The sequence below is a fragment of the Eleginops maclovinus genome, chromosome 15 (genome assembly GCF_036324505.1).
Source record: "Eleginops maclovinus isolate JMC-PN-2008 ecotype Puerto Natales chromosome 15, JC_Emac_rtc_rv5, whole genome shotgun sequence".
Classification (NCBI taxonomy): domain Eukaryota; kingdom Metazoa; phylum Chordata; class Actinopteri; order Perciformes; family Eleginopidae; genus Eleginops; species Eleginops maclovinus.
In genome coordinates this window covers 16,907,201-16,928,012 of record NC_086363.1, presented here as the reverse complement: position 1 = coordinate 16,928,012, position 20,812 = coordinate 16,907,201, and the positions used below count along the sequence as shown (strand labels likewise).

General features: G+C 38.4%; 1 protein-coding gene across 2 annotated transcripts; it reads right to left on the bottom strand.

The window, feature by feature from the left end:
- Positions 1-310: 310 nt before the first annotated feature.
- cnstb (consortin, connexin sorting protein b) lies at positions 311-20,296 on the bottom strand. 2 transcript variants are annotated; one of them, XM_063902239.1, is made up of 12 exons: positions 20,066-20,296; positions 16,692-16,710; positions 16,206-16,388; positions 13,719-13,828; positions 11,931-11,961; positions 10,072-10,158; positions 9,823-9,934; positions 8,630-8,651; positions 8,471-8,540; positions 7,233-7,531; positions 2,035-2,179; positions 311-1,951 (listed from the first exon to the last, which is right to left on the bottom strand). In XM_063902239.1, the coding sequence occupies exons 3-12, from the start codon at positions 16,291-16,293 to the stop codon at positions 1,743-1,745; spliced, it is 1,173 nt and encodes a 390-aa protein (XP_063758309.1). In that variant the 5' UTR covers positions 16,294-16,388; positions 16,692-16,710; positions 20,066-20,296; the 3' UTR covers positions 311-1,742. The 2 variants fall into 2 exon arrangements, with proteins under 2 accessions (XP_063758309.1, XP_063758310.1); XM_063902240.1 differs by lacking the exon at positions 16,692-16,710 and having other exon boundaries at positions 20,066-20,240.
- Between the last annotated feature and the right edge of the window lie 516 nt (positions 20,297-20,812).

Genomic DNA, 20,812 nt, shown 5'->3' with positions numbered 1-20,812 from the left:
TAAGTATTGTGAATGTAAAATGTAATATGTAAAATGCACAGGTGACTCAGGATTAGCTAATTATTCCACAAGACACTTAAAGGAGGTTTCTGCCCCATACTGTCATCGCCATGTAGACTGCAGCCTGCAGTATGTTTTCTAGAACAATTGGTTGAGGATTCTGTGGTGTACATTGACATCTGGTGGTAAAGTTGAAGTATTACACTTAATAACCATCTATTAAAAGTGACACATTTCATTTCATATTTTCACCAACGAAGCCACAGCTTAAATTAGTGACAGGCATTGAAAACGAAGACACAACGGCAAATTAATTAGTGATTTTTTGTATTCCCTTGTTGAACACAACTGAGCATAAATATTGAAACATATATAGGTGGGCTGAATAATTCAACACCCACTGGGACAATAGGAAAGAAAGATACAACAAATTGGGAGTTGAGAAGAAGAGATAGAAATGTGTTGACACATCACTAGCCAACATGGCAGAAACATGCTGTGAAATTTTCTTTTTCCATTTCAATTAAATGTAGTCTTAACAGGCATATTTTTGTTGTTGTGAGGAAACACAACTTTGGTCCATAAAGCTCTGCTTTTAGACAAAATGATACAAAGACAGCATAACCATTATTGGGAGGATATTTCCCTCCCAATAAGGGCTGCAACCAATAATTGTATTCAATTGCAATTCATTTGTAGATTTTTTTTCCTCAATTAATCCATGAGATGTTTTGTCTGAAGACATTAGAAAATGAAAACAAAAAAAATAAAATAATAATACCTTTTTCCCAAATCCCACATTGACGTCCTCAATTAACATAAAACATATGCTGTTTTCTGTCATAGAGAGAAGTAAAGCAACCAGACAGAATTCATATTTAAAAAGCCAGAATCAAAGACATTTTGAACATTTCTCAAACATTTTAATAGACTATTAAAACTTGTTGGCTATTAATTTAATAGACAACAAATAATAGATCAATCTTTGTAGCGCCATTCCCAATGCAGATATATGAGAAGATTTAAACATTTGAAAAAGTAATAAGAGTTATAAACTTGAATTAAATAAATGTTTGCTTGTTTCTGACTGTGACCTGGTGTCTCACACACAATCCAATGTATCTTCTCGCCACATTGGGTTTACAAGATAAATATGTAGCCTTTATGCCAAGTGCAGGAGGACACTAGATATAATCATAAATCCACATTAAAACCAGGATTAGGGATATACACTAAAGGGTGAAAACATTGGGCTGTTCTCTGTGTATGTCAAAACATAAAAACCAGAACAAGAAATCTTCTTGAACAAAAGACAATGCTACATCAGCTACAAATGCAAAGGGGAACGCTTGAACAGACATAAAGAAGTTCTTATGTTAGAATATAAACATTTTTGTGATCCCCCTTGTATCTGTAAGGTTCAGTTTAGGATGACAGTTCCACACAAACAGCAGTAAGTAGGAGTTTTTGAACCCCCAAACAACATGCACGCCAGTGAACTGTTTAGTTGCTTTGAGCACCCGTTCGTTATATATAAATCTTAGGCTGATAGCTCAAATTCACAAGTCTTAGAGAGCCAAGAGACCCAAGCTCCAGTCACTGCAAGAGAGCCACTCTGGATGGCAGCATCAGATCAATGTCTGTAGATCCACGTTGAGGATTACAATTGCGTTCAGGAACTCCAACTTTGTATTTTGAACTTCATAGTACACATGTCTGAAACAGCAATTGTCTAAAGGAGTCTAAGTCCGGAGCGGCAGCCAGCGTCCGAGCCCTTCAAAGAACCTCCGCATGTTCATGATGTAGAAGTCCACGTTGTGAGTGAAGTCGGTGCAAATGTTGGAGTAAGTGTCTACTAGTGTGCAGTAAAGGGCGGTCCCACCTATGCTAATCACCACGGTGACCAGACACAATAGGAGCAGGATCAGGCAGGAATCTCCGCCTACCTCATCTGCAAGAAAGACGTGTAAAAATGTTGGACCTGCATCACGCACTTTATTAGAAATGTTTCATTACAGGTGAGTGAAGCTGTACCTTGCTCAATGCCGTCCTCTGGCTCACTGAAGCGGACTTTGCGTTTGGAGTTCTGTTTAGTAACTATTTCACTTTCGGGAGGTAATCCATCCAGTGATGCTCTCCTCCTCTTCAAGATGGACACTAGACCGTCTGGAGAGGAACTCTGAAGGAGACAGAAACAACAGAAATTACCATATTTTTTTGGTTTGTTTTTCTGTAGGATAACGTTAAAATTCCTGGCCAGATTTTCAACAAATTTGGCAGCATGGGCAGAGAAAGAATCCATAAAATGTTGTTGGATTGGTTTTGAGTAGGTCTGCGCCTCTTGTGATTTTCTGGTTTTAGGTTTGTTTCAGATGGATGGAATAACATTGTACTGGATAAGGTCATACTCATTGAAAATAAGCTGTTTAGCCAGATTAGTTGTTTTTTTTGTTGAGGAGGACAACCCAAAATGCGCACAGCCATAATGTCTCTAACAGACTATGGCAAGTGTGATGGATCAAGTGGAAAACGGATATTTTGGCATATTATTTAATCAGTTGTGTTAATTGTAGCTTATAAACCTCTACTTTTGCTGGGGAATTATACTGTCAACTTTCTGCTCATATCACTGACCCTGTTAGACCTAATTTATGTATTGCCCTTAATTGCATAAACTGTCTTTTACTGTACATGATTAGAAAACAAGCATGCAGGATTGTAAGAGTTTTCTGTTTAGAAACCATAACTGGTATTGCTTTACATATGTTGTAGTACAATGTCCACATTTATACAATAACTTGTCAGTATAAAAATAACACATTGCAATAATATGCAAACAATGTAGTCACTAAAGGTAGAATCTACTTTGAAAACATCAATTGAGTTGAGTAAAAAACTAAAAAAGTAGTTGCAAAAAACTTTCAAACTGCATTTTATGGATATGAACACAAAACATGCCTAGTGTTGTCTGGGAGTCATGTGACCTATGACAAATGGTCATGGAAAAAAATCAAATATGGCAATATATTTGACTAAATACCTCTTTAAAGACATTTTTTAAACAGTTGGCCATGGGTCACAAAATGTTTCCACAATGAGATTCTTGATAAATAAACATCAGTAATTTGAATATGATGATGAAATGATTAAAAATAATAGACAAAGACATAGAACAGTCTGGTAAGCTAAGCCATATAAAACACGGAAAGGAAATAAAATTTAAAAAAGCAGAATTTAAATGTAAAGTCTGACAACTTTTCTTGTATTTTCTTGGACCTGTTTTATCAGCTATTATTGAAAAGGGAACCTCCTGAAGTGGATACATTTCAATGCATGTCTAAAAAGCTAAGATATTTTTGAGTGTTTTTTTAAAGTTTGTATTTGTTTATTAAAGAAAAGCAAATCAATATTGTAAAAACAAAATCTTTGGCTGATATTTAAACTGCCCTTACACTGCACAGCCAACAGAGGTCAGTAACAAAAGTACTCATACCCACCCTAATGAGAACCTTTTGACCTGATCATAATCTCTGAACAAACCACCAAGCAGAATACACAGCCCGGTCTTATGCTGACTACTGGAGTGGAGTCATTTATCAAGCTGTCTGCCTCATCTGCTGCCATAATTTATAGGTCAATTACTTACTGAAGGTAGTGGGTCAATAATAACATGCCGGAAATGCCGTGGTCACCACTTTCAGTGAAGGAAGGCTGGAGATGTACATTGGAATATCATGTGGGACTTTTAAGAATGTGGTTTTCAAATGAGGTCTTTGTATGGTTGACATTGATATGATTTTATTTATAAAACATTCTGTAAGTCTGCAAGATTTCACATTCAGCTTGTAAGGACTTCTTGATTTTAAGGGGTGAACTTTATTTAAATATACAGCTGGCGTGTATCTCAGCATTGTACTCATTTCTGTGTAGAAAACTAAATTAAATTGTAACTTTTTGGTGAATATCCTTGAAATAAAATGTGTATGTTCTTACAGCATTCCCTCTATGTTAACAGCCTCGTCCTTTATTTTAAAAGTATGCAGTTAAAACAATCAAGGAGCTAAAAGAAAAAAGTGAATTAGTCAACAAAAAAAGTAGATTAAGTATGAATGATTGCTTAAAAAAACACTTAAGAGAATTAAATTAAAGGCTCCATGTTTGGTGTTTTACACAAAACGTCCTGCAGTTAATGTACAGTTCAACATTTGTCCTGCATTTTTGTTATCCTGCATTGAATTTAACATGAAATATCCATAAAATACATCACCTAACGTTAGACAAGGGGTTGTCAGTTTACTCAATGATCCTTTAAATAAAAGATCGGCAAACTGCTGCAACTGATGATCTCTCAGCTAGATGGTGTTCGACAGCAGCAAACAGAAGTAAAGTACCTGAAAGCTGCAAAGCACTATAAAACATGACTCATTCACATGTTTTGAAAATATTTCTAATGGTTTATGCTCTGGGCCTTCATTCTGTGCTGTTTAAGAGGATGGGCTGTCACATTATGGATGTAATACTGTATATGGAAGCTGCTGCCTGCTGCTCAGTTGTGTTCAGCAGCTCACTGTTGTGCCTGGCTGAGGACTGAATGAGCCAAAACACTGAATGACTTGTTTTTTAAGCTCAGCCCAATTGGCTAGTCGTTCATTTTAGTCAGAAAAGCCACCAGCTTTCTCAAGGTACAGGAGTAATAATATACCAGACTAATTGCTGTGATCTGGAGATAGTGGATTTTTGAGGAGATGTGGATATTTGAAGGTTGAAATTCATAAATGAACTGACATAGACCATATAAAAACACAGTATATTGTTGTTCGTTTTTATTCTGACCAAAGAATACCTTGTTAAAAAATGTAGCCATGATATGGACCAAGCCGAACACTTCATAGTTAAACTAATGAACGGGGGACAAACTATGCATCACTGTATACTGTACTGTATATCTGCAATAAACCACCATTGCCTTATTTGATGTCCTAATCAAACCTGTAGGGATGCCAAATTCTGTCAAAAAATAAATGCTATCCTTTTCAAGAAACTTAGTTATGCTATAATAACTTGCTCTGTGTTGCTATTAAGGCTAATTGGCATTCATTTATTCTAACACTGGGCACTGTTGTTAATTAATTTCTGAATTGGCTAACTCTGCTTTGGATAAAGTGACTGCAAAATGTTAACTTGTTTGCTAAAAAGCTAACTCCCAAACGATTGGGATGTGGGTCAACTATTTTAATTGTAAAATAGTCCCACCCATGCCCCACCCAATCTATCCCCTGCTGAATTACATAACAGCCTGCTCCAATCAATGGAAAGCCTTCAGCCAGCACTGCTTGTTTTGAATAGCTCATATTTCATCTCCACCTCTAGGAAGAACCAAGCCCCTTCAGCTCTGTGTTCGAGCCAGAACATGATGCTTAGGCCCAGGCCCCTGCTCAGTCATTTGGCAGGGTAAACATCCCAAGTGTCCAGCCACACCAATGAACATCGGTGGAGTTTTTTTTTTTATAAATATGTTGGCAATGATCTCACCAAGGGAACACAGAGATCAATAATGGGAGTGTCCCAAAAAAGACAAAGAGCTCAGAAAATAGTACTTATAGGAATACAGTTTGACTTTCTGCAGACAGATAGTATAATAGACATCAGAATCAGGAAAGAAAGGAAGGAAGGATAGATGCATGCAGGAGATACACATGGGTGGTAAGGAAAAAGGAAATGAGACAGAAAGGAAAGATGAGAAAGGCATGCAGGCTAGGAAAATAAGTTCACACCTCTCCTGGGTTAATAAAACACTGTCACTCCCAACTTGTCAAAAATGGCTTCTCGGTCAGTGGCCATACACTCTGCTTTGGCATCAGTTTTTAAAGGCATGGCTGACTCTAATTGCTGTATTTATTATGAGAAAAGTAAAGGTGAAAGTCAGGTGACATATACAAAAAAACACTGAAGGCCTCTGTTTGTGTCCCAAACCCAAACACAACATTGACTTATATTTAGTTACGTAACATACTCACGTATATTTTCAAGATATGTAATTTACGACACAGACTTAGTTACTTTTTTAATTTAAGTTATGTGAAAAACATACTTATTTGAATCCAAACAATGATTTTGTTCCCTCAACCTAATCAAGTTGTAAGTTGTAATACCTAACCTACTTCATGAATTTCACATACTTCAATCACATCACCTAGCTAACGTTGCTGACTTAGCTAACTGACTTAGATAACATACGTAACACAACATGACTTAACTTGTATCAAGTGTTAAATCAGATCAACCTACACGTTAAACAAATTAGGCTAGTGATACCCCTTTACACAAGGGATACCCATTACGTAAATCGGTTTCAAACGCTAAACAAGTCATTTTTAGGGGTTTCCGACCAATCCTCCATATTGTATTAATCAGAATCAGAAACAGGTTTATTGCCAAGTTGTCATGGCCTCTACCTCTGCCCAGCCTGCACCCTCTCCCACTCCCCACTCTGTGTCTGTGTGTGTGTGTGTGTGTGTGTGTGTGTCTGATTGCAGGAGTGAAGACAGGTATGCAGGAGCCAGGCAGCCAGCTGCAAGCAGTCCAATCTCCTTTGCCAAAAAGCTCCGGCCCTCACTCCGCCACAGTGCCAGATCTTAGACTCTGTTCACACAGTTAGTCGTTTCTCTAGCTTCTTGTATATTTAATACTTACCTGTCGATCCTGTGTACTTACTCGATTTCTCCTGTTCCTGCAGTTCCGGCCTACCTCCTGCGTCCTGTCTCCAGAACCTCCTCCTTGCCTTGGACTCATTTCACTTCCTCCTTGCTCCCTCCTGGACTCAGCCCTCAGCCTTCCTGCCTGGTCAGTCATCCACCCCTGCCTCCACTGCTCCCTGGCTACCCACTGCCCCTACCCCCAGCAGTTCTAGTTCTTTATTAAAACAATATTATTTACCAACCTTTGCCTCCTGTCTCTGCACCTGTGTTCCTAGCTGACCATAACACAAGTAGGTTAACACATACCTGGAAGTTGCCTTGCGTACAAGGGGCATACATAAACATAATTAAGGAAGATAAAAAAAGAATTGGGAGTTGATTCATGACTGCGCCTCTTCAATTAATCTAAAATCTTTTATTGAGTTCTGTGACAATCTGCTTTATTGAAGCAAAATGCACCCACTCTAGTAAAATGTATCAGATTTAAAGGTAGACAAATAAAGTAAGACATGTATGCTAAAAATGTATTCCTACCCCCTCTGTGTGAGACAGCTTGGCCAGGTCCTTGTCTGAAGCCTGGGGGACTCCGGATGGCCACTCCACCTTCACCTCCTCCTCTGGCGTCTCCTCACACGGCTCCTCTTCCTCTTCTACTTCCTGTCCTTCCTCATATGTCTCTTCTTCTTCTTCTTCTTCTTCTTCTTCTTCTTCTTCTCTTTCCTCCTCCTCCTCCCCTTCTTCTTGATTTCCTGTCTGTATTGAAGAAAGCTCTGTTTCTGAGTTCAAGCTAAACTCTTGTTCTTCATGCTGGTGTGTTTTTTCCGGCTTGTCCACTGGCATGTTGGAGAAAGAAAGAAGATTCATTATTGATTGGATTGTTATCACTGTGGAATATTAAGTACCATACCATGTGAAAAATTAATGGTGTATTGATAGAGGTCCTGTGTGGCTTAGTGTGTCCATGCGTCAAAACTTGCCAGGATTTACTTTATTTGATTATAAAGACTGGAATTGGATTAATGCAAATTAATTGCACCAATATTGCATTTTCCTGAGAAACTGTTTTATTAATGTGCAAAACTGTTAAGCTCTTAATTTTTAAAAGACAGCTATTTTATGCTAAGTTGAAAACTCAGCTTTTACAAAAAAAATTCAAGAAAATCATGTTTCAGTGTTGAGGTTAATAAGGGGAAATGGAAATTTAGGCTTGTGACTTGTGAACTCTTATTTGCTTTATGAGGCAACACAAATAGCCCTGTTTAGCATCAGTATGTTACTATTTTCATTGTGAACATATTAGCATGCTAACAAAGTAATATGATTAACATCATACTTGTTTTACCAGTTTAGCATGAGTTTGATAGCATCATCATTGTGAGTAATTAGCATCCTCACAGAGCAAAATGGTGAACCTGGTACATACTGAAACTTTTAGGCATCAGTATGTTAGAATTTCATTGTTAGCATGCTAGCATGCTAACAAAGTGATATACCGAAGATAATACTCATTGTTCCTGTTTAGTAGAAGTATGTAACATTGTGAGTATGTTACAATAATAACATGGTAAGATGGTGAACTGAATATTCTACCAGTTTAGCACACGTCTGTTTGCATCGTCATTGTGAATAGGTACTCACAAAGTAAGATGGGGAAAAGGGTTGAAGCATCAGTATGTAAGCATTATCATGATATGTTAGTATTGCTGTTAGCATTGAAATAAAAGCAAAGGCTGGCATAATTTGGTACTGTTTAAACAGATAAACATGTTTACCTTTATCATGGCAGGGTTGTAGAGTCTCATTCTTGCTTTCGATGTTTTTCAGTGTGGCATTCAGCGTGTTCTGTTGAATCAAACAATGTTGAATGTTTATTAGGATGTGTTTTAAACTGAAAAAGAGCAATATATATATTGAAGGTTTAAATGTCTTACCTCTTCTACACAGGTGGATGGTCTGCATGATGCCACAGAGCATCACAGAGGAACACAGATAGACACAGAGGGAAGCCAAGTCAGGGGAAGACCAGTCATACAGCAGGAGAAATAGAAAAGACAGCCAAAAGAAGAAGAGAGAGGCCAGACAAGGCCTCTCTGGTGTTACTTAATGTAATAGAAAATCGAATATATTCTGCAAGTCTTTTTCATCAATAGGTGGCATAGATTCTCACATCAAATCTACCTGCATAAAATGGCTGTGGGCTACAACAACATACCCGGAGAGTCACTGGATAGGTGGAACACAACAAAGTCTGGAATGCAGACTGCAGTATTTGTCTGTGTCTTTAGATATTCATTATCCTGCAGTTTTTTCTGCCCTGTCAGAAATATAGATTGATCCAAATGATTCCCAAGTGGGTCTGTATTCTCAGTGTGTCTTCATGTATTATAGATGTGTTGGATTCATCTAAGTGTCCACATATGAGATGAAGGTTGAGTTCAATTACAGTAAGGCAAAATGACCACTAAAAGGTTTCTGTTAGACAGCGATAAAGGTAATGGGAGGAATCTTGTTAAGTGTTTATAGTGGGAGTTTGTGCTGTCTGTGTTTGTACTTAGGTGTTGCAGAATGACATGGAAGAGAGCATCGCAAAGAGTCCCTCGACAAAATTCAATGGGTTTTTCCATTGGATTTCAAAATATTGCAGCATATTAGATATTTGCCTATTTTTGAAGTGTAAGGGCAATCGGTAGTTGAAAATAGCTAGCATTATGCTATAAACAAAGTACATCGGGGTCACATGGTTCCGCATCCCTACTGCTAAGCTAAAGGCGGAGTCGTGATGGCGTTTAGCAGTCTAATTTAGTGGGGTATTTAATGACGTATTTTATGTCGTAGAACAAACTGAAAATCTCTATAGCTTGTGTCTTGTGATAACCACAGATCTTAATTCAGGCATCTAAAAACAGAGAACTTTCAAAAAACCATTGAACTTTAGACGAGGGAACCCGAAGTGGTAATATTTTAACACATTTCTAGGTTTTAGGACTCATTTCACCACTCTTCTGTGTCTTGTGTCTGATCACAAGATAAAAAGGCAGTCTATGAGTCCAAGTGTACTCCTATTTAAAGGTTTGCTTAAAATTTCCAACATTTCCTCTGATATATGTTATGTGTTGTGGTATACCGATGATGTGTCCTGCAGATCTGGCTCAGGGTCTCGATGTGTTTCTGATTGATGCCGTCCGTCTCCTCGGGCAAACAGCTTTCGTCGCTCTTCTTTTCTTTCCACTGGCTCTCTGGGAAAACATGTATGCGCACAAAATAAAAGTACATTACCCACTATTTCTTTCTTTCTTTATATTACACAGCCTTACAATTAGGCTTTCACTATGGATAATATTTGATAGTGGACGGAAACAAAAGCATGCAGTACCCCAGTTCTCCTGCAGGGCGGCAAGGTTGGAGAGCAGACGTTCATGGTAGATTTTCTCCAGCTGCAGGAACTGGATGGCCCACTGGTCTGGTTACAACATTAGATAAAGAAACCAACTGAGATCAATCTTAACCTCTCAAAGAAACTACAATTTAAAACTTAGGCTTTTTGTTACTGTTTTACCACAAACAACCAGTTTTATATTTGTATATGTATAGAGGTTAATCAAAAGCCATTGCTTCCGGCACTTTTACCCTTCACAAGGACTGTTTATTTGCATACAACCAAAGCAACATAATAATGGTCCCAATACCAAAATGTTGTTGTATTGCCTACAGATTCCACATTTTAATACAGATTTATCTTTGTAAAATGTACAAAATCCATAATATAGTGCACATTACATAAAGAATACAACAAAACAAATTCATATTTTCCTTTGGGAGGATGAGGACTCATTATGGTACCCACATCATGGAGCTTCTAATTACAAATAACAAAAATCAATACGTAACTAAAGGGCAGCAAATTAGTGGGAACAGGGCCTGAAGAGATCAAAAGGTGAGAAAGATCCTCATAATGAAAGGGTCAATTAGGATAACAGCATCGGCTAAATATGTCACAACACTTGACAGATAGTGTTAAGGAAAGAAGAGGAAATTACCCATTAGATAAGATAAATGTGAGTATGTATGAGTCCATGTTATGATCTTGCATAATGAAAATAATATTGCATATTTGTTTAATTATTTGAAAAGCAAAAAAAACAATGCCTTGATTTCTGCACAGATAATAATCATGAAAAAAAATCATTACACATTCGGCATATTTATTTTTCTCTCTGCCTCTCTTTCTCTGTCCCATCACACATAAACACACAATGTCCTCGTCGCAGCAACACAAGCCAACAGCTGTTGCCAGACTAACAGCACAAACAGAGTCAGAGGAAACTACTCCTGAAAGCCCTCAGGGCGCACAGCCAAATGGGGAACACCCAGTAACTGAGAGACAAATGAATAGAAAACCACAGCCACTACAAAGGCCCTCAGAGAGCGCAGACCTCCACCAAAGGTCCCTTTTCCCGTGTTTGGAAATTGTGATTTGGACTTTAGTGTGTTCTCTGATTTAAATGGTAATTGCTCGGAGTGTTTCCAGGACTTTCAGTGAAAGTAAAGGAAACAAATCAGGTGAGACATGAAATGTTTACAAAAACGTTAACATACTTTCTGGGGGGTTTTTCCGACTTTAGTGGATGTTCACATGAATTTTCACTCGTTTTATCCAATAATAAGAGTTGTGAGTAGCCAACCCTGATTTCTTCAATGTATTGGGTTGTTTTTTGGCCGATGCTCTACCTTTACAGTCTTTGCGCTTCACCCATCCACCAAGTTTCATGAATATATGGAAAAGTGTTTTTCTGTGATCCTATGGTCAAAACCTTCATCTCCTTGATCAGTAAGACAATGATCAAAAAGACAAACAGCAAAGCAAACACGAGAAAAATGATAAAAGCGTTTCACATTCTGATTTAATTTAGATTTTTTCATATAATTGCCCATTGTCGCTTTGAACATCTGTGTATTATTACATGTGTTCCGATAGGGTCATGTAATGGCCTGCACCAGACCAACACAGGGCTCTTTAAAGAAATTACAACTTTTAAACCCAAAAATCTGCTCTACATGACAACCCTCACCAAAGGTAAACCCCCTCTCATCCATGAGATTAAAGCGCTCTCAGGTCTCTTTTGGAATATGCCAGTCTGGCTCAGCCAGGGCTCAGCTGTAAAATACTAGTAACTGGTCACAATGCATTAAAAAAATGAGGTCTCTGGTGAAGTCACATTTTTGAAAGGATACAGTCCTCTTTGAGTGAAAACGCCTCTGCAATCTGAAAAAAAAAGATAGTTGAATAAACAGGAGGTACAATACTTTGATCCATAAAAGTCTGCACATACAGTTAACATAATTGTTACTCTGTCAAACAAGTCATGTGACAGCGCTTTAGTGTGACACATTAACCCATGAAGAATCAAAGCACACATAACCCAAAACCACAATGCTGTTCACTGAAAACTGTGTCTTGAAGTCTAGGTAGACTGTTCTACCAAATGTTTATGTTTGACATGTATCAAATCCCTTCAACGTTGATGATCACATGACAGGGTCATACCAAGAGGCAGAGCAATGGAGACACCTTGTGAGACATGAGGTCACATGCATCTAATTATGGTGAGGATTACTGTGTCTCTGGGAGCTTTTTCCCCATTGATTTTATACCTTTCTCTGCATAACCAGTCGACTAAATGACTAAGAAAATCCAGATGTGGAGAACTTGCTCCTCTTCAATCGTTCTTATATAATAACCAATTATACAAATATTGACATGCCATTAATCAGATTTCTGGATTTTCTAGCCTTAATAATTGCTTGGGTTGAGTTCTGAATGGAAAAGTAATACAGCTGTCTGACAGCAAGGTAAAGAGTTCAAATGATTTTAAAAACAGCGTGCATTTTTTAGTTGGGATAAAATACTGTTGTCTGCTACCTCATCCACAGCAGTACAGTGCTCTGCTTCCATGATGTAACTCATGTCTTTTTCTCCAATTTTAGACCAAAGCAGAGCAGTGCCTTTCAGATGGTTTCCTTTTTAAATTCCAATCTCCAAGATATTAAATGTAGGCCACTCATCATATATGCATCAAGTGGATTCTTTGAGAACTTGGAATGAGAAAATGTTTGGCTGAAAATATCAATTATCAAAATGATTGCCAAATAACTTTCTGTTCCATTGAGTGTTATTTCAGCGTTTATACACACTACAGTAACACATCAAGTAGCTCCTTTTTCAAAATACACTGAACTGCGGCTCACTTTCTTTTGTTGTGTACAGCCTTTGTTCCATTATCACTAGAGTTGGCAGTGCTCTCATTGTGTGTTGTGACTGCAAAGTATTGCACGGCAACATGAAATCCCTTTTTTTTTACTGTGATTCTTTGCACTCAAGAGACTGAACCAAACTAAATTCATCACACTAATTAGCATGTCTGTTTGTACAACATAAGTGTGGTCTGAAGCGCAACAGGGAGAATATTAGACACAAAAATAAAACAGGCTTCCCAGTTTACATCCCTGCACCTGCATTATAGAGCTGTTATAAAAATATTTGTTCTGCTTCAGCAACCGCTCCTGTTTTCTCCTTGAGCAATGCATTTTCAGGGAAAGTTTTTGCTTTTCAGATGGCTTACCTTTTAAAAGAATGAACCAAATTATCTCGGTGCATTTGAATGCTGGTGAAATCTAACAAACAAGTAACACCAGCTGAGGGATTCATTATATTTGTCCGAGCTAACTGAGAAAACAGAGACTTTTTAATGAGGTCACAAAGGAGGACGGGCACATACACACACACACACACACACACACACACACACACACACACACACACACACACACACACACACACACACACACACACACACACACACACACACACACACACACACACACACACACACACAAACATGTATATGCACTCACACTCAAAAGCCATTGTGTCTAACTGACTAAATTTAGACACACACACACTCCCTCTGGATTTGAGAGAAAAGAATCATTCCGCATTGTCTTGAACATCTACACACACACCTGGTGCAAGGAGTGTGGCAGCAGTGTGTAGTCGCTGTTTTCTCTGAGGGACTGCAGGGAGGCCAGCAGCTCTGGGCTGAGGCCCGGCAGTTCATCTCTGGAGAGACTTCCTAGAAACACACAACACAAACAAATGCTTTGGTTACGTCCAACAGCCTTGAAATTTTGATTACAGTATATTTGCTGAAGAGTTTCTGCACTGCATTTCTCAATGGATTATGTAATCAATGAGTGATAGAAATGGGGTATTAAAGTACTGTTTACATTATTACTTGAAGGGACACGTGTTCATATGTTGTTAACAACACGGCTAAAGCTAGCAGCCTGTCTATTGTTTTCACCGTATAATTTGCCGGCTCTAGTGTGCTTCCACATTGCTGTATTAAGTGTTGTGACATCCAGTTAAAGCATAATTGCTATCACTTTGCATTGCGTCGCCAGCTTTATTAACCTTGAATTTCCAAATTAAGCAGTTTTTCAGGTGAGAAACAGATGACTTTGAATACCAATATGACCAATATGTAAATTAGGAGAGCCACGCATTTTGCAATAGCTAGCTAGTTAGCTAACATTTGTTAGCTTATTAGATGGGTAGCTAAGGTAACACCTGGTTCTTTTGTACATTTTATAAGTAGACACTGGCCTTCTACGCTTCCTTTTTCAACAGGGCTCTTTTTACCTGGTGTGTTAACATACGTAGCTAACAACATAGCTAACCCTACACCGGTGTTACATCATACACCGATCCCGCTAACTGGGGATTGCTATTATAGCTATATTGTTGAGTTATAAGCTATTAGAAAGTTAACGTAAGAGCTGCCACGGTGAAATACTTCTGGCAAGCAGTGATATGTTAAGGGCTTTTATAAGGTATAAAGAGCAAGTGTACTTTAATGCACTGCTGTTGACAGTGAGGAGGAGCAATAAAGAGTCTGCAGTATGGAGTAAACAAATAGATGCATTTAGTTTCATAATACGATTCTAGTACATTCTATTATTTTTCAAACTTGATGTAAAAGACTCAAATTTAGGATATCTTGGTATCTCAAATCATGGGGCATGTGCGTGTTTATGTGTGTCTCATGGCAGCCCCAGAAGACGAAGAAGATGCTAAATCTTCCTGACTAACAGGCTGTAACCTCAGCAGGTTGCCATCAGTGACAGCCCGTCAGCCTCTCACCTGCAGACAATAAGGCGCTATTAAGTGCAGCTGTATGGTGCAACTCTTATGCAACATAGCCCCATCTGTATAATACAAATGCAAATAACGAATATTGTTGGCCGTGGCTTCTTTAAAGCTTAGTATCAACCTGATCATCTTAAGCTCTGTGTTTCCGTTGCTTGTGGGAAACCATAGTCCACAGAAGGATGATAAGCTTTGAGACTCTGAGATGCATATAATCTGCAGTGCTCAGCAGAATAACGTGTGTCATTACACGGCCTCGTTGAAAACTTGTTTCTGATTGGGCAATTTGGACTTGCAGCGTTCTGCAGTTTTTCCATAGCAGACGCTCTGATAAAAGGACCATGTGTCGAAATATGTCCGGTCGATTTATATCAGTCTTGGCCAAAAAGAAAAACACAGTTGTTTACTATTTCTCCATCAGAAAACACAATAGAATATAAAGAAAATAATAATAAAAAGAAAAAAGAAAAAAAAGAAAACAGCACAAAAGAAGAAAAGATGGAGAGCTGGACCAGAGAAATCCATAGAAGAACAGAGACAAGAAATCAAAACTAAAGGGAACGACTGAAGAAGACAGAAAGAAAGTAATCACTCCAGAGAACAGCAGAAGAAGACAGACAGGAAGTAAAGACTATAGGGAACAACAGAAGAAGACAGAAAGGAGATAAACACTAAAGGGAACGGCAGAAGAAGACAGGCAGGAAGTAAAGACTAAACGGAACAGCAGAAGAAGACAGAAAGGAAGTAAATGATAAAGGGAACAGCAAAAGAGGACTTAAAGAAGTAAACAAGAAGGGAACACTGGTAAATGGAAAAGAAAATTTGAACAAACTTGGACAGTTACAGTAAATCCACAGTAAAGAGAGTAATCAGTGCTGCCGTCATTAATATATGCTATATGCTATTGCCGCAGTTCCAGCGATTGCGTACATCAAACAGCCAACTTTTTCTTAGTGACAGCAAAACAATCATGTTTAAATCATTACATTTTCTCAAATTGCTGATGAATTTAGAAAGTAGCTGTGCACTAAGCGGAATAATATGCAGTGAGCGGCTTCTGATTCCTGCTCAACTACAGGTTTAGCAGGTATCACCATGGAGGGGTGTATTATCCCTCGAGTAACGTACTAATGTGTCTCTGTGCTGTCTTTCTAGGGCGGTCAAAGACACACAAAACTTTATATTAATTAATTTGTTTATTTATACTGGGGAAAAAGCAACAATTCCTAATGTGCACAAACTTAAAAATACCACAGCAGTCATTCATTGCATCACAAGCAGATAGAGAAAAGGGATTTTACCTGTGGCACTGTTGAGGCTCACCACTTCCTCTTTTAGCGTTGTCCCAGTGTCCGGACCTTTTGGCGGGAGAGCATTCTTATTACCCATCACCTCCGTCACTGCAGCGATTTTATCCTCCAAGTCAAAGCTTCTTCCAAAGGCCTCCAGTGGGCCGTGTCTGGGTCTGTAGATTCAGGCCCTCACTAAAAAAACATTTATAGTTTCCGACTTTATTAGTGTGCTTCCTTTCGTAGAGATAAGAAAGTCAAAGGGCGTCTCAAGCCTCAAGAATTAAGTTTCAGCAGGTTTGGTCTGTTATCACTCGTGACAGAGCATGTGATTTAATTCTCTATCCCCTCTCCTGGGTGGTCAAGAAAAGAAATGTCCACCATCATCTATCAAGGCTGGGCAGCGGAGGATGATGCTCTCAGATATCCAGACCTTCCATAGTCCTCTGTATGGTACATAGTGCTTTCCTCTTTTCGTTTACATGCAATGCAGCCTACCTTTTTTGTTCACAGCAAGCTGTCAAAAAAAAAGAGGTATATATTTAGAAAGAGAAAATATCAAGCATAAACAGAGAAAGAAGAGCGTTGAATGCAAAAAGAAGCATCATTTCTGGTGTAATGGCAGTTATGTCATTGACTGAAAGGGTCGCCTTTGTGTAAAAACCATAACTGCCCATTGAGGCATGGAAGAGTGCTCCCTGCTGATAACTCCTGGGTTGAAAATAACATCATAGTAGTCTGTGGAGTAGAATAATTAGCAATGAGTATGTAACAGTGCACACAGACAGCACACTGTGCAACCTACTATCAATAATCTATTATTAAACTTGTTTAGCAGGCAAGAGAGGGTCCACATTTGTCAGTGTTATTCAACTGGAAAGGGAATATGTTGTTATTTGGAGTCTGGGCAACAAGGGGTATTGTTGTGTTTATTACTTATTCATTTGTTCAGGCATTTGTGAATGTTATTTATGTTAATATCCGAAAAATGAGCACTTCTAACAGATGCCTCCTGTAACCAACAAGACCAACGCTAGCACCTGTGTGAGGCTGTTCAAGCAGGGATTTGAGCTAAATGCTAACGCTAGTTAATATGCTTACAATGACAATTCTGAAAAGCTCATCATGTTTAAATGTGTCACATTCACTCACACCTCCATGTGGTTTCAATGTATCCGCTGTCTATCTGTCAATAAAAAAATGGTCAGGTGGGGGAGTTTTTAGTCTGTGATAACATGTATTTCAGCAAGTCTGTTTTACAAACTGGAAGTGAGTTTAAAAGAATACAACTCTTAGCAGGCAATAAAGGACTTACTAAGAGATGCAATTAGTTGCATAATGTAATGTAGGATTTCGGAAAATCTACGTTTTAGTGGTGTGTTAACGTGCTAACATATGATACCAGATAAAGATAAGAACGAGGGTCTTAAGTTAGTTACTTGTCTTCTCTGCATGTTGTAGAAATCTTATACGTACATCTCCCTAATTTCAGCTGCTAATGAATATATATGTATAGATGGATATGTTTTTTTGATCCCAAATGAAACATTATTTTCATTTTTATTTAGCTTAAGGCTTTGCTGTGGACAGTAGCACAAGTGTACGCAATGCAATTAGCAGGTTGTGTGAGTAACAATACTGTAAACTGTAAAGTAACAATAGAACCATGAAGAAAGTTCCAAAATATAAGAGGGTTCTTGTCAATCAGACACAGACACTGTTGAAAAAAAACACAATGACAAATTTAAGTGTCACGAAGGTTGAAAAATCTAAACACACAGGGAGCTGCAAGGCGCCATTTTGCTAAAACCCCAAGACAAGTTATTTATTTCATGCAGTTGAGTCCTAAATATTTGAAGGTAAAAGTATCAGTTATCAGGCCTTTAGCTGATGCGTCTATCCGGATGTACAATTACTGACAAGGGAAGGATTTAGTTTCTTGCCTAGGGGCAGTTCACAAGGGTTTTCCTGTAACAGTTGACAAAAGGTTGACAATATCAGGGTCAATGACCTTTTACAGGGCATTCACTCTAACCATTAACTAGTTCTGTCACTGTAAATATTATCAAGGGATCTAAAAAAACAGTATTATCAATGCCTTTACTGTGTTTTTTATTCATTTGAGTAGTATTATGTAGTATATAGTATGTACTCTTGAACTATGAGTTCACAGACTGTTCGCTGTACGCTGCAGGTAAACACATGCATGTGTCTTTCTTAGCCTCCCAAATGGAAGCCAATTCACAAATCTGTGCCATACTGGTGCAATTCTATACGTAATCTTTTTTACAAGCTTGCTAAAAAATATGGCTTCCTCCTTCAATTGGTGAAATTGAATAGACGATGGCTGACATGATGTGGATAAATATATTTACGCTTTGTTAAACTTAGATTTTCAGCATGAGTGGTCTAAAGGCATGGAAGCCGTGTGATACTGTGTTCACGCAGCCTGTTAGCAGTCATGTGAACGTTGTGAATTCTTCAAACATGGAATGTGACACAAAGTACAAACGCTGGGAGCAGAGACTGACTCATAGAATGCGTAGAATAAAATTAAGAATAATGCATGGGAGGCCTAAGATTGGAAATAAAGATAAATTGTATTGAAAATGTAAATACTTTTCCTTTCCCCCATAGACTTAGTGTTCTATGCCTATAACAACAATCCTTTTGCTTTTCTCACCCTATTTAAAAAACAACAACACATTACTGCTGATCATTTTCCAAAGCATTGACATCTATTTAATGGCTTTTTCCTAGTGTACAGGCCATTCATCACCATTCCTTTTTAACAAGCAATTTCAAAAGACTTGCCTATAAGAGACAGACATTAGGCCTACGCTAAGTTCTTTCTTGCAGTTATGTGATAATATTTAATTCCGAGCAGCCATTGGATAGTTAGCATAGCTGAGCATATAGACTTAAAACATTGGGAAACAGCTAGTTTTGTAACAGTAATAATCCAGAACTTGGACAAAACCACAACTTGTCCTTTCCAGTATATATGCTAAGCTAACTAGCTGCTAGCTTCAGTCCTATTAGCATTGTATCACTCTTTGTAGGCCTATAATACTTGTTCTAAAATGACTATTCCTTATATGCTTCCATCATAATTCGTTTCATTCTTTAATATATGTTTTGATAAAATCTACACCTCCATAACCACATAACATTGAATGTCAAAACTAAAAGCAGACAGTGATTCACCATGAGGTAGGAGGTAGAAAAACAAAACAATGATATGGTAATTCAATGTAGGGTACATATTTTCATTTTTCCTACCATGAAAATGCTATTTTATTACAACCATTACTGTCTCCACTGTAGCTGCCCATCATAAGAGGGCATTCAACTGTGAAAACTAAAATACAAGTTACAACTGCTGTGAAACACACTGAGCTGGTTGTTGCTGACAGTGACTCTCCAGCTGACTGCCGTGTGGTTTCAATTCTCTCCGTCTGTCAGGGAGTTACACAAATTGTCGCACAAGTGGGTGTCGGAGTTGCGTGCATGCGTGTGCACGTGTCTGCAAAGTGGGCAAAGTGAACATGTGCATCGAGGGCGCGCATTCAGCTTCCGTGCACTATGCAACCACCCGCTTTACATTTAACCTATATAAATGTTCACTGTCATTGATGTTGAACATAAACATTAACGGTATTGTTAAAATAAAAACACCATAGCATGTTTAAGTCGAGTTTATTGATCTTGTTATTTTCTGCGACATCCATTTTAAACGCGTTATTATAGTTCCCTCTGCTACGATAAACTATCCAAACCTCTGTATAACATATTTTACATATGTTGACATCTCATAATGATACGGAAAACAGCACGGGGCATGCAGCAGCAGGATGGAGGGATGCACTCACCGCTGGATGATGTCTCACAGTTTGTATCCGAACATGAACGCCCTGAATCAGCGTCGTGTCCCTGTCTGCTGGACCCACGTACAGCTCACTGTGTCATCTGTCTCTCTCCGACTCTCTCATGCTTCTTGTTTACTGCCCAATCCGGGGATTTTTCAGCTTCCCCCTGGTTGCAATGTATACCAACATGTCATGTTTCTCTATTTATTTCAGCATGTGGCGGAGGCTGCCATCTCCTGGCAGATGTGTCGCACTGGCTCCTGAATGTGTTCTTATGTAACGGCAGATGATGCGGTCATATGATGAGAAACCGTGCACCGGATTACGAAGAGTGCAGATGTGCATCGTTTTTGCGTTATATTATTACTTTTGCAAAAATAGAAGAGACATGTGAAGTGATAACATGTTTTTTTGCAAATCAATGAAGCATGCTCGATGGCCCCATTTAGGCTTTATTTTTGTATACTGAAATTGGAGGGGAAAACAAATTGTGCAGTCTTAAAAAGAATAGTGTACATTGTACTTGTAGAATTTAATCCCATTTCCTCTTTTCTAAATCTGCACACACACACACACACACACACAACTTTATATGATGCTAAACAATGAGGAAGTGGAGCATAAGAGAGTAGGGGAAATGAATCCTACATGATAAAATAAGGTTGAAGTGTCTCGAACAAAATCCATATATCGAGTCAAAGGCTTTTAGCTGTGCTTTAGCAAAGAATATCTTAAATCGTAGGCTACTCC

Bases quoted from the DNA above. Each gene is read 5' to 3' on its own strand.
- cnstb (XM_063902239.1), bottom strand. From the start codon at position 16,293: ATGGGTAATAAGAATGCTCTCCCGCCAAAAGGTCCGGACACTGGGACA. The intron at 13,829-16,205 runs GTAAAATCCCTT...GTGTGTTTCTAG, and splicing joins GAGCCTCAACAGTGCCACAG to GAAGTCTCTCCAGAGATGAA. The intron at 1,952-2,034 runs GTACAGCTTCAC...TCTTTCTTGCAG, and splicing joins AGAGGACGGCATTGAGCAAG to ATGAGGTAGGCGGAGATTCC.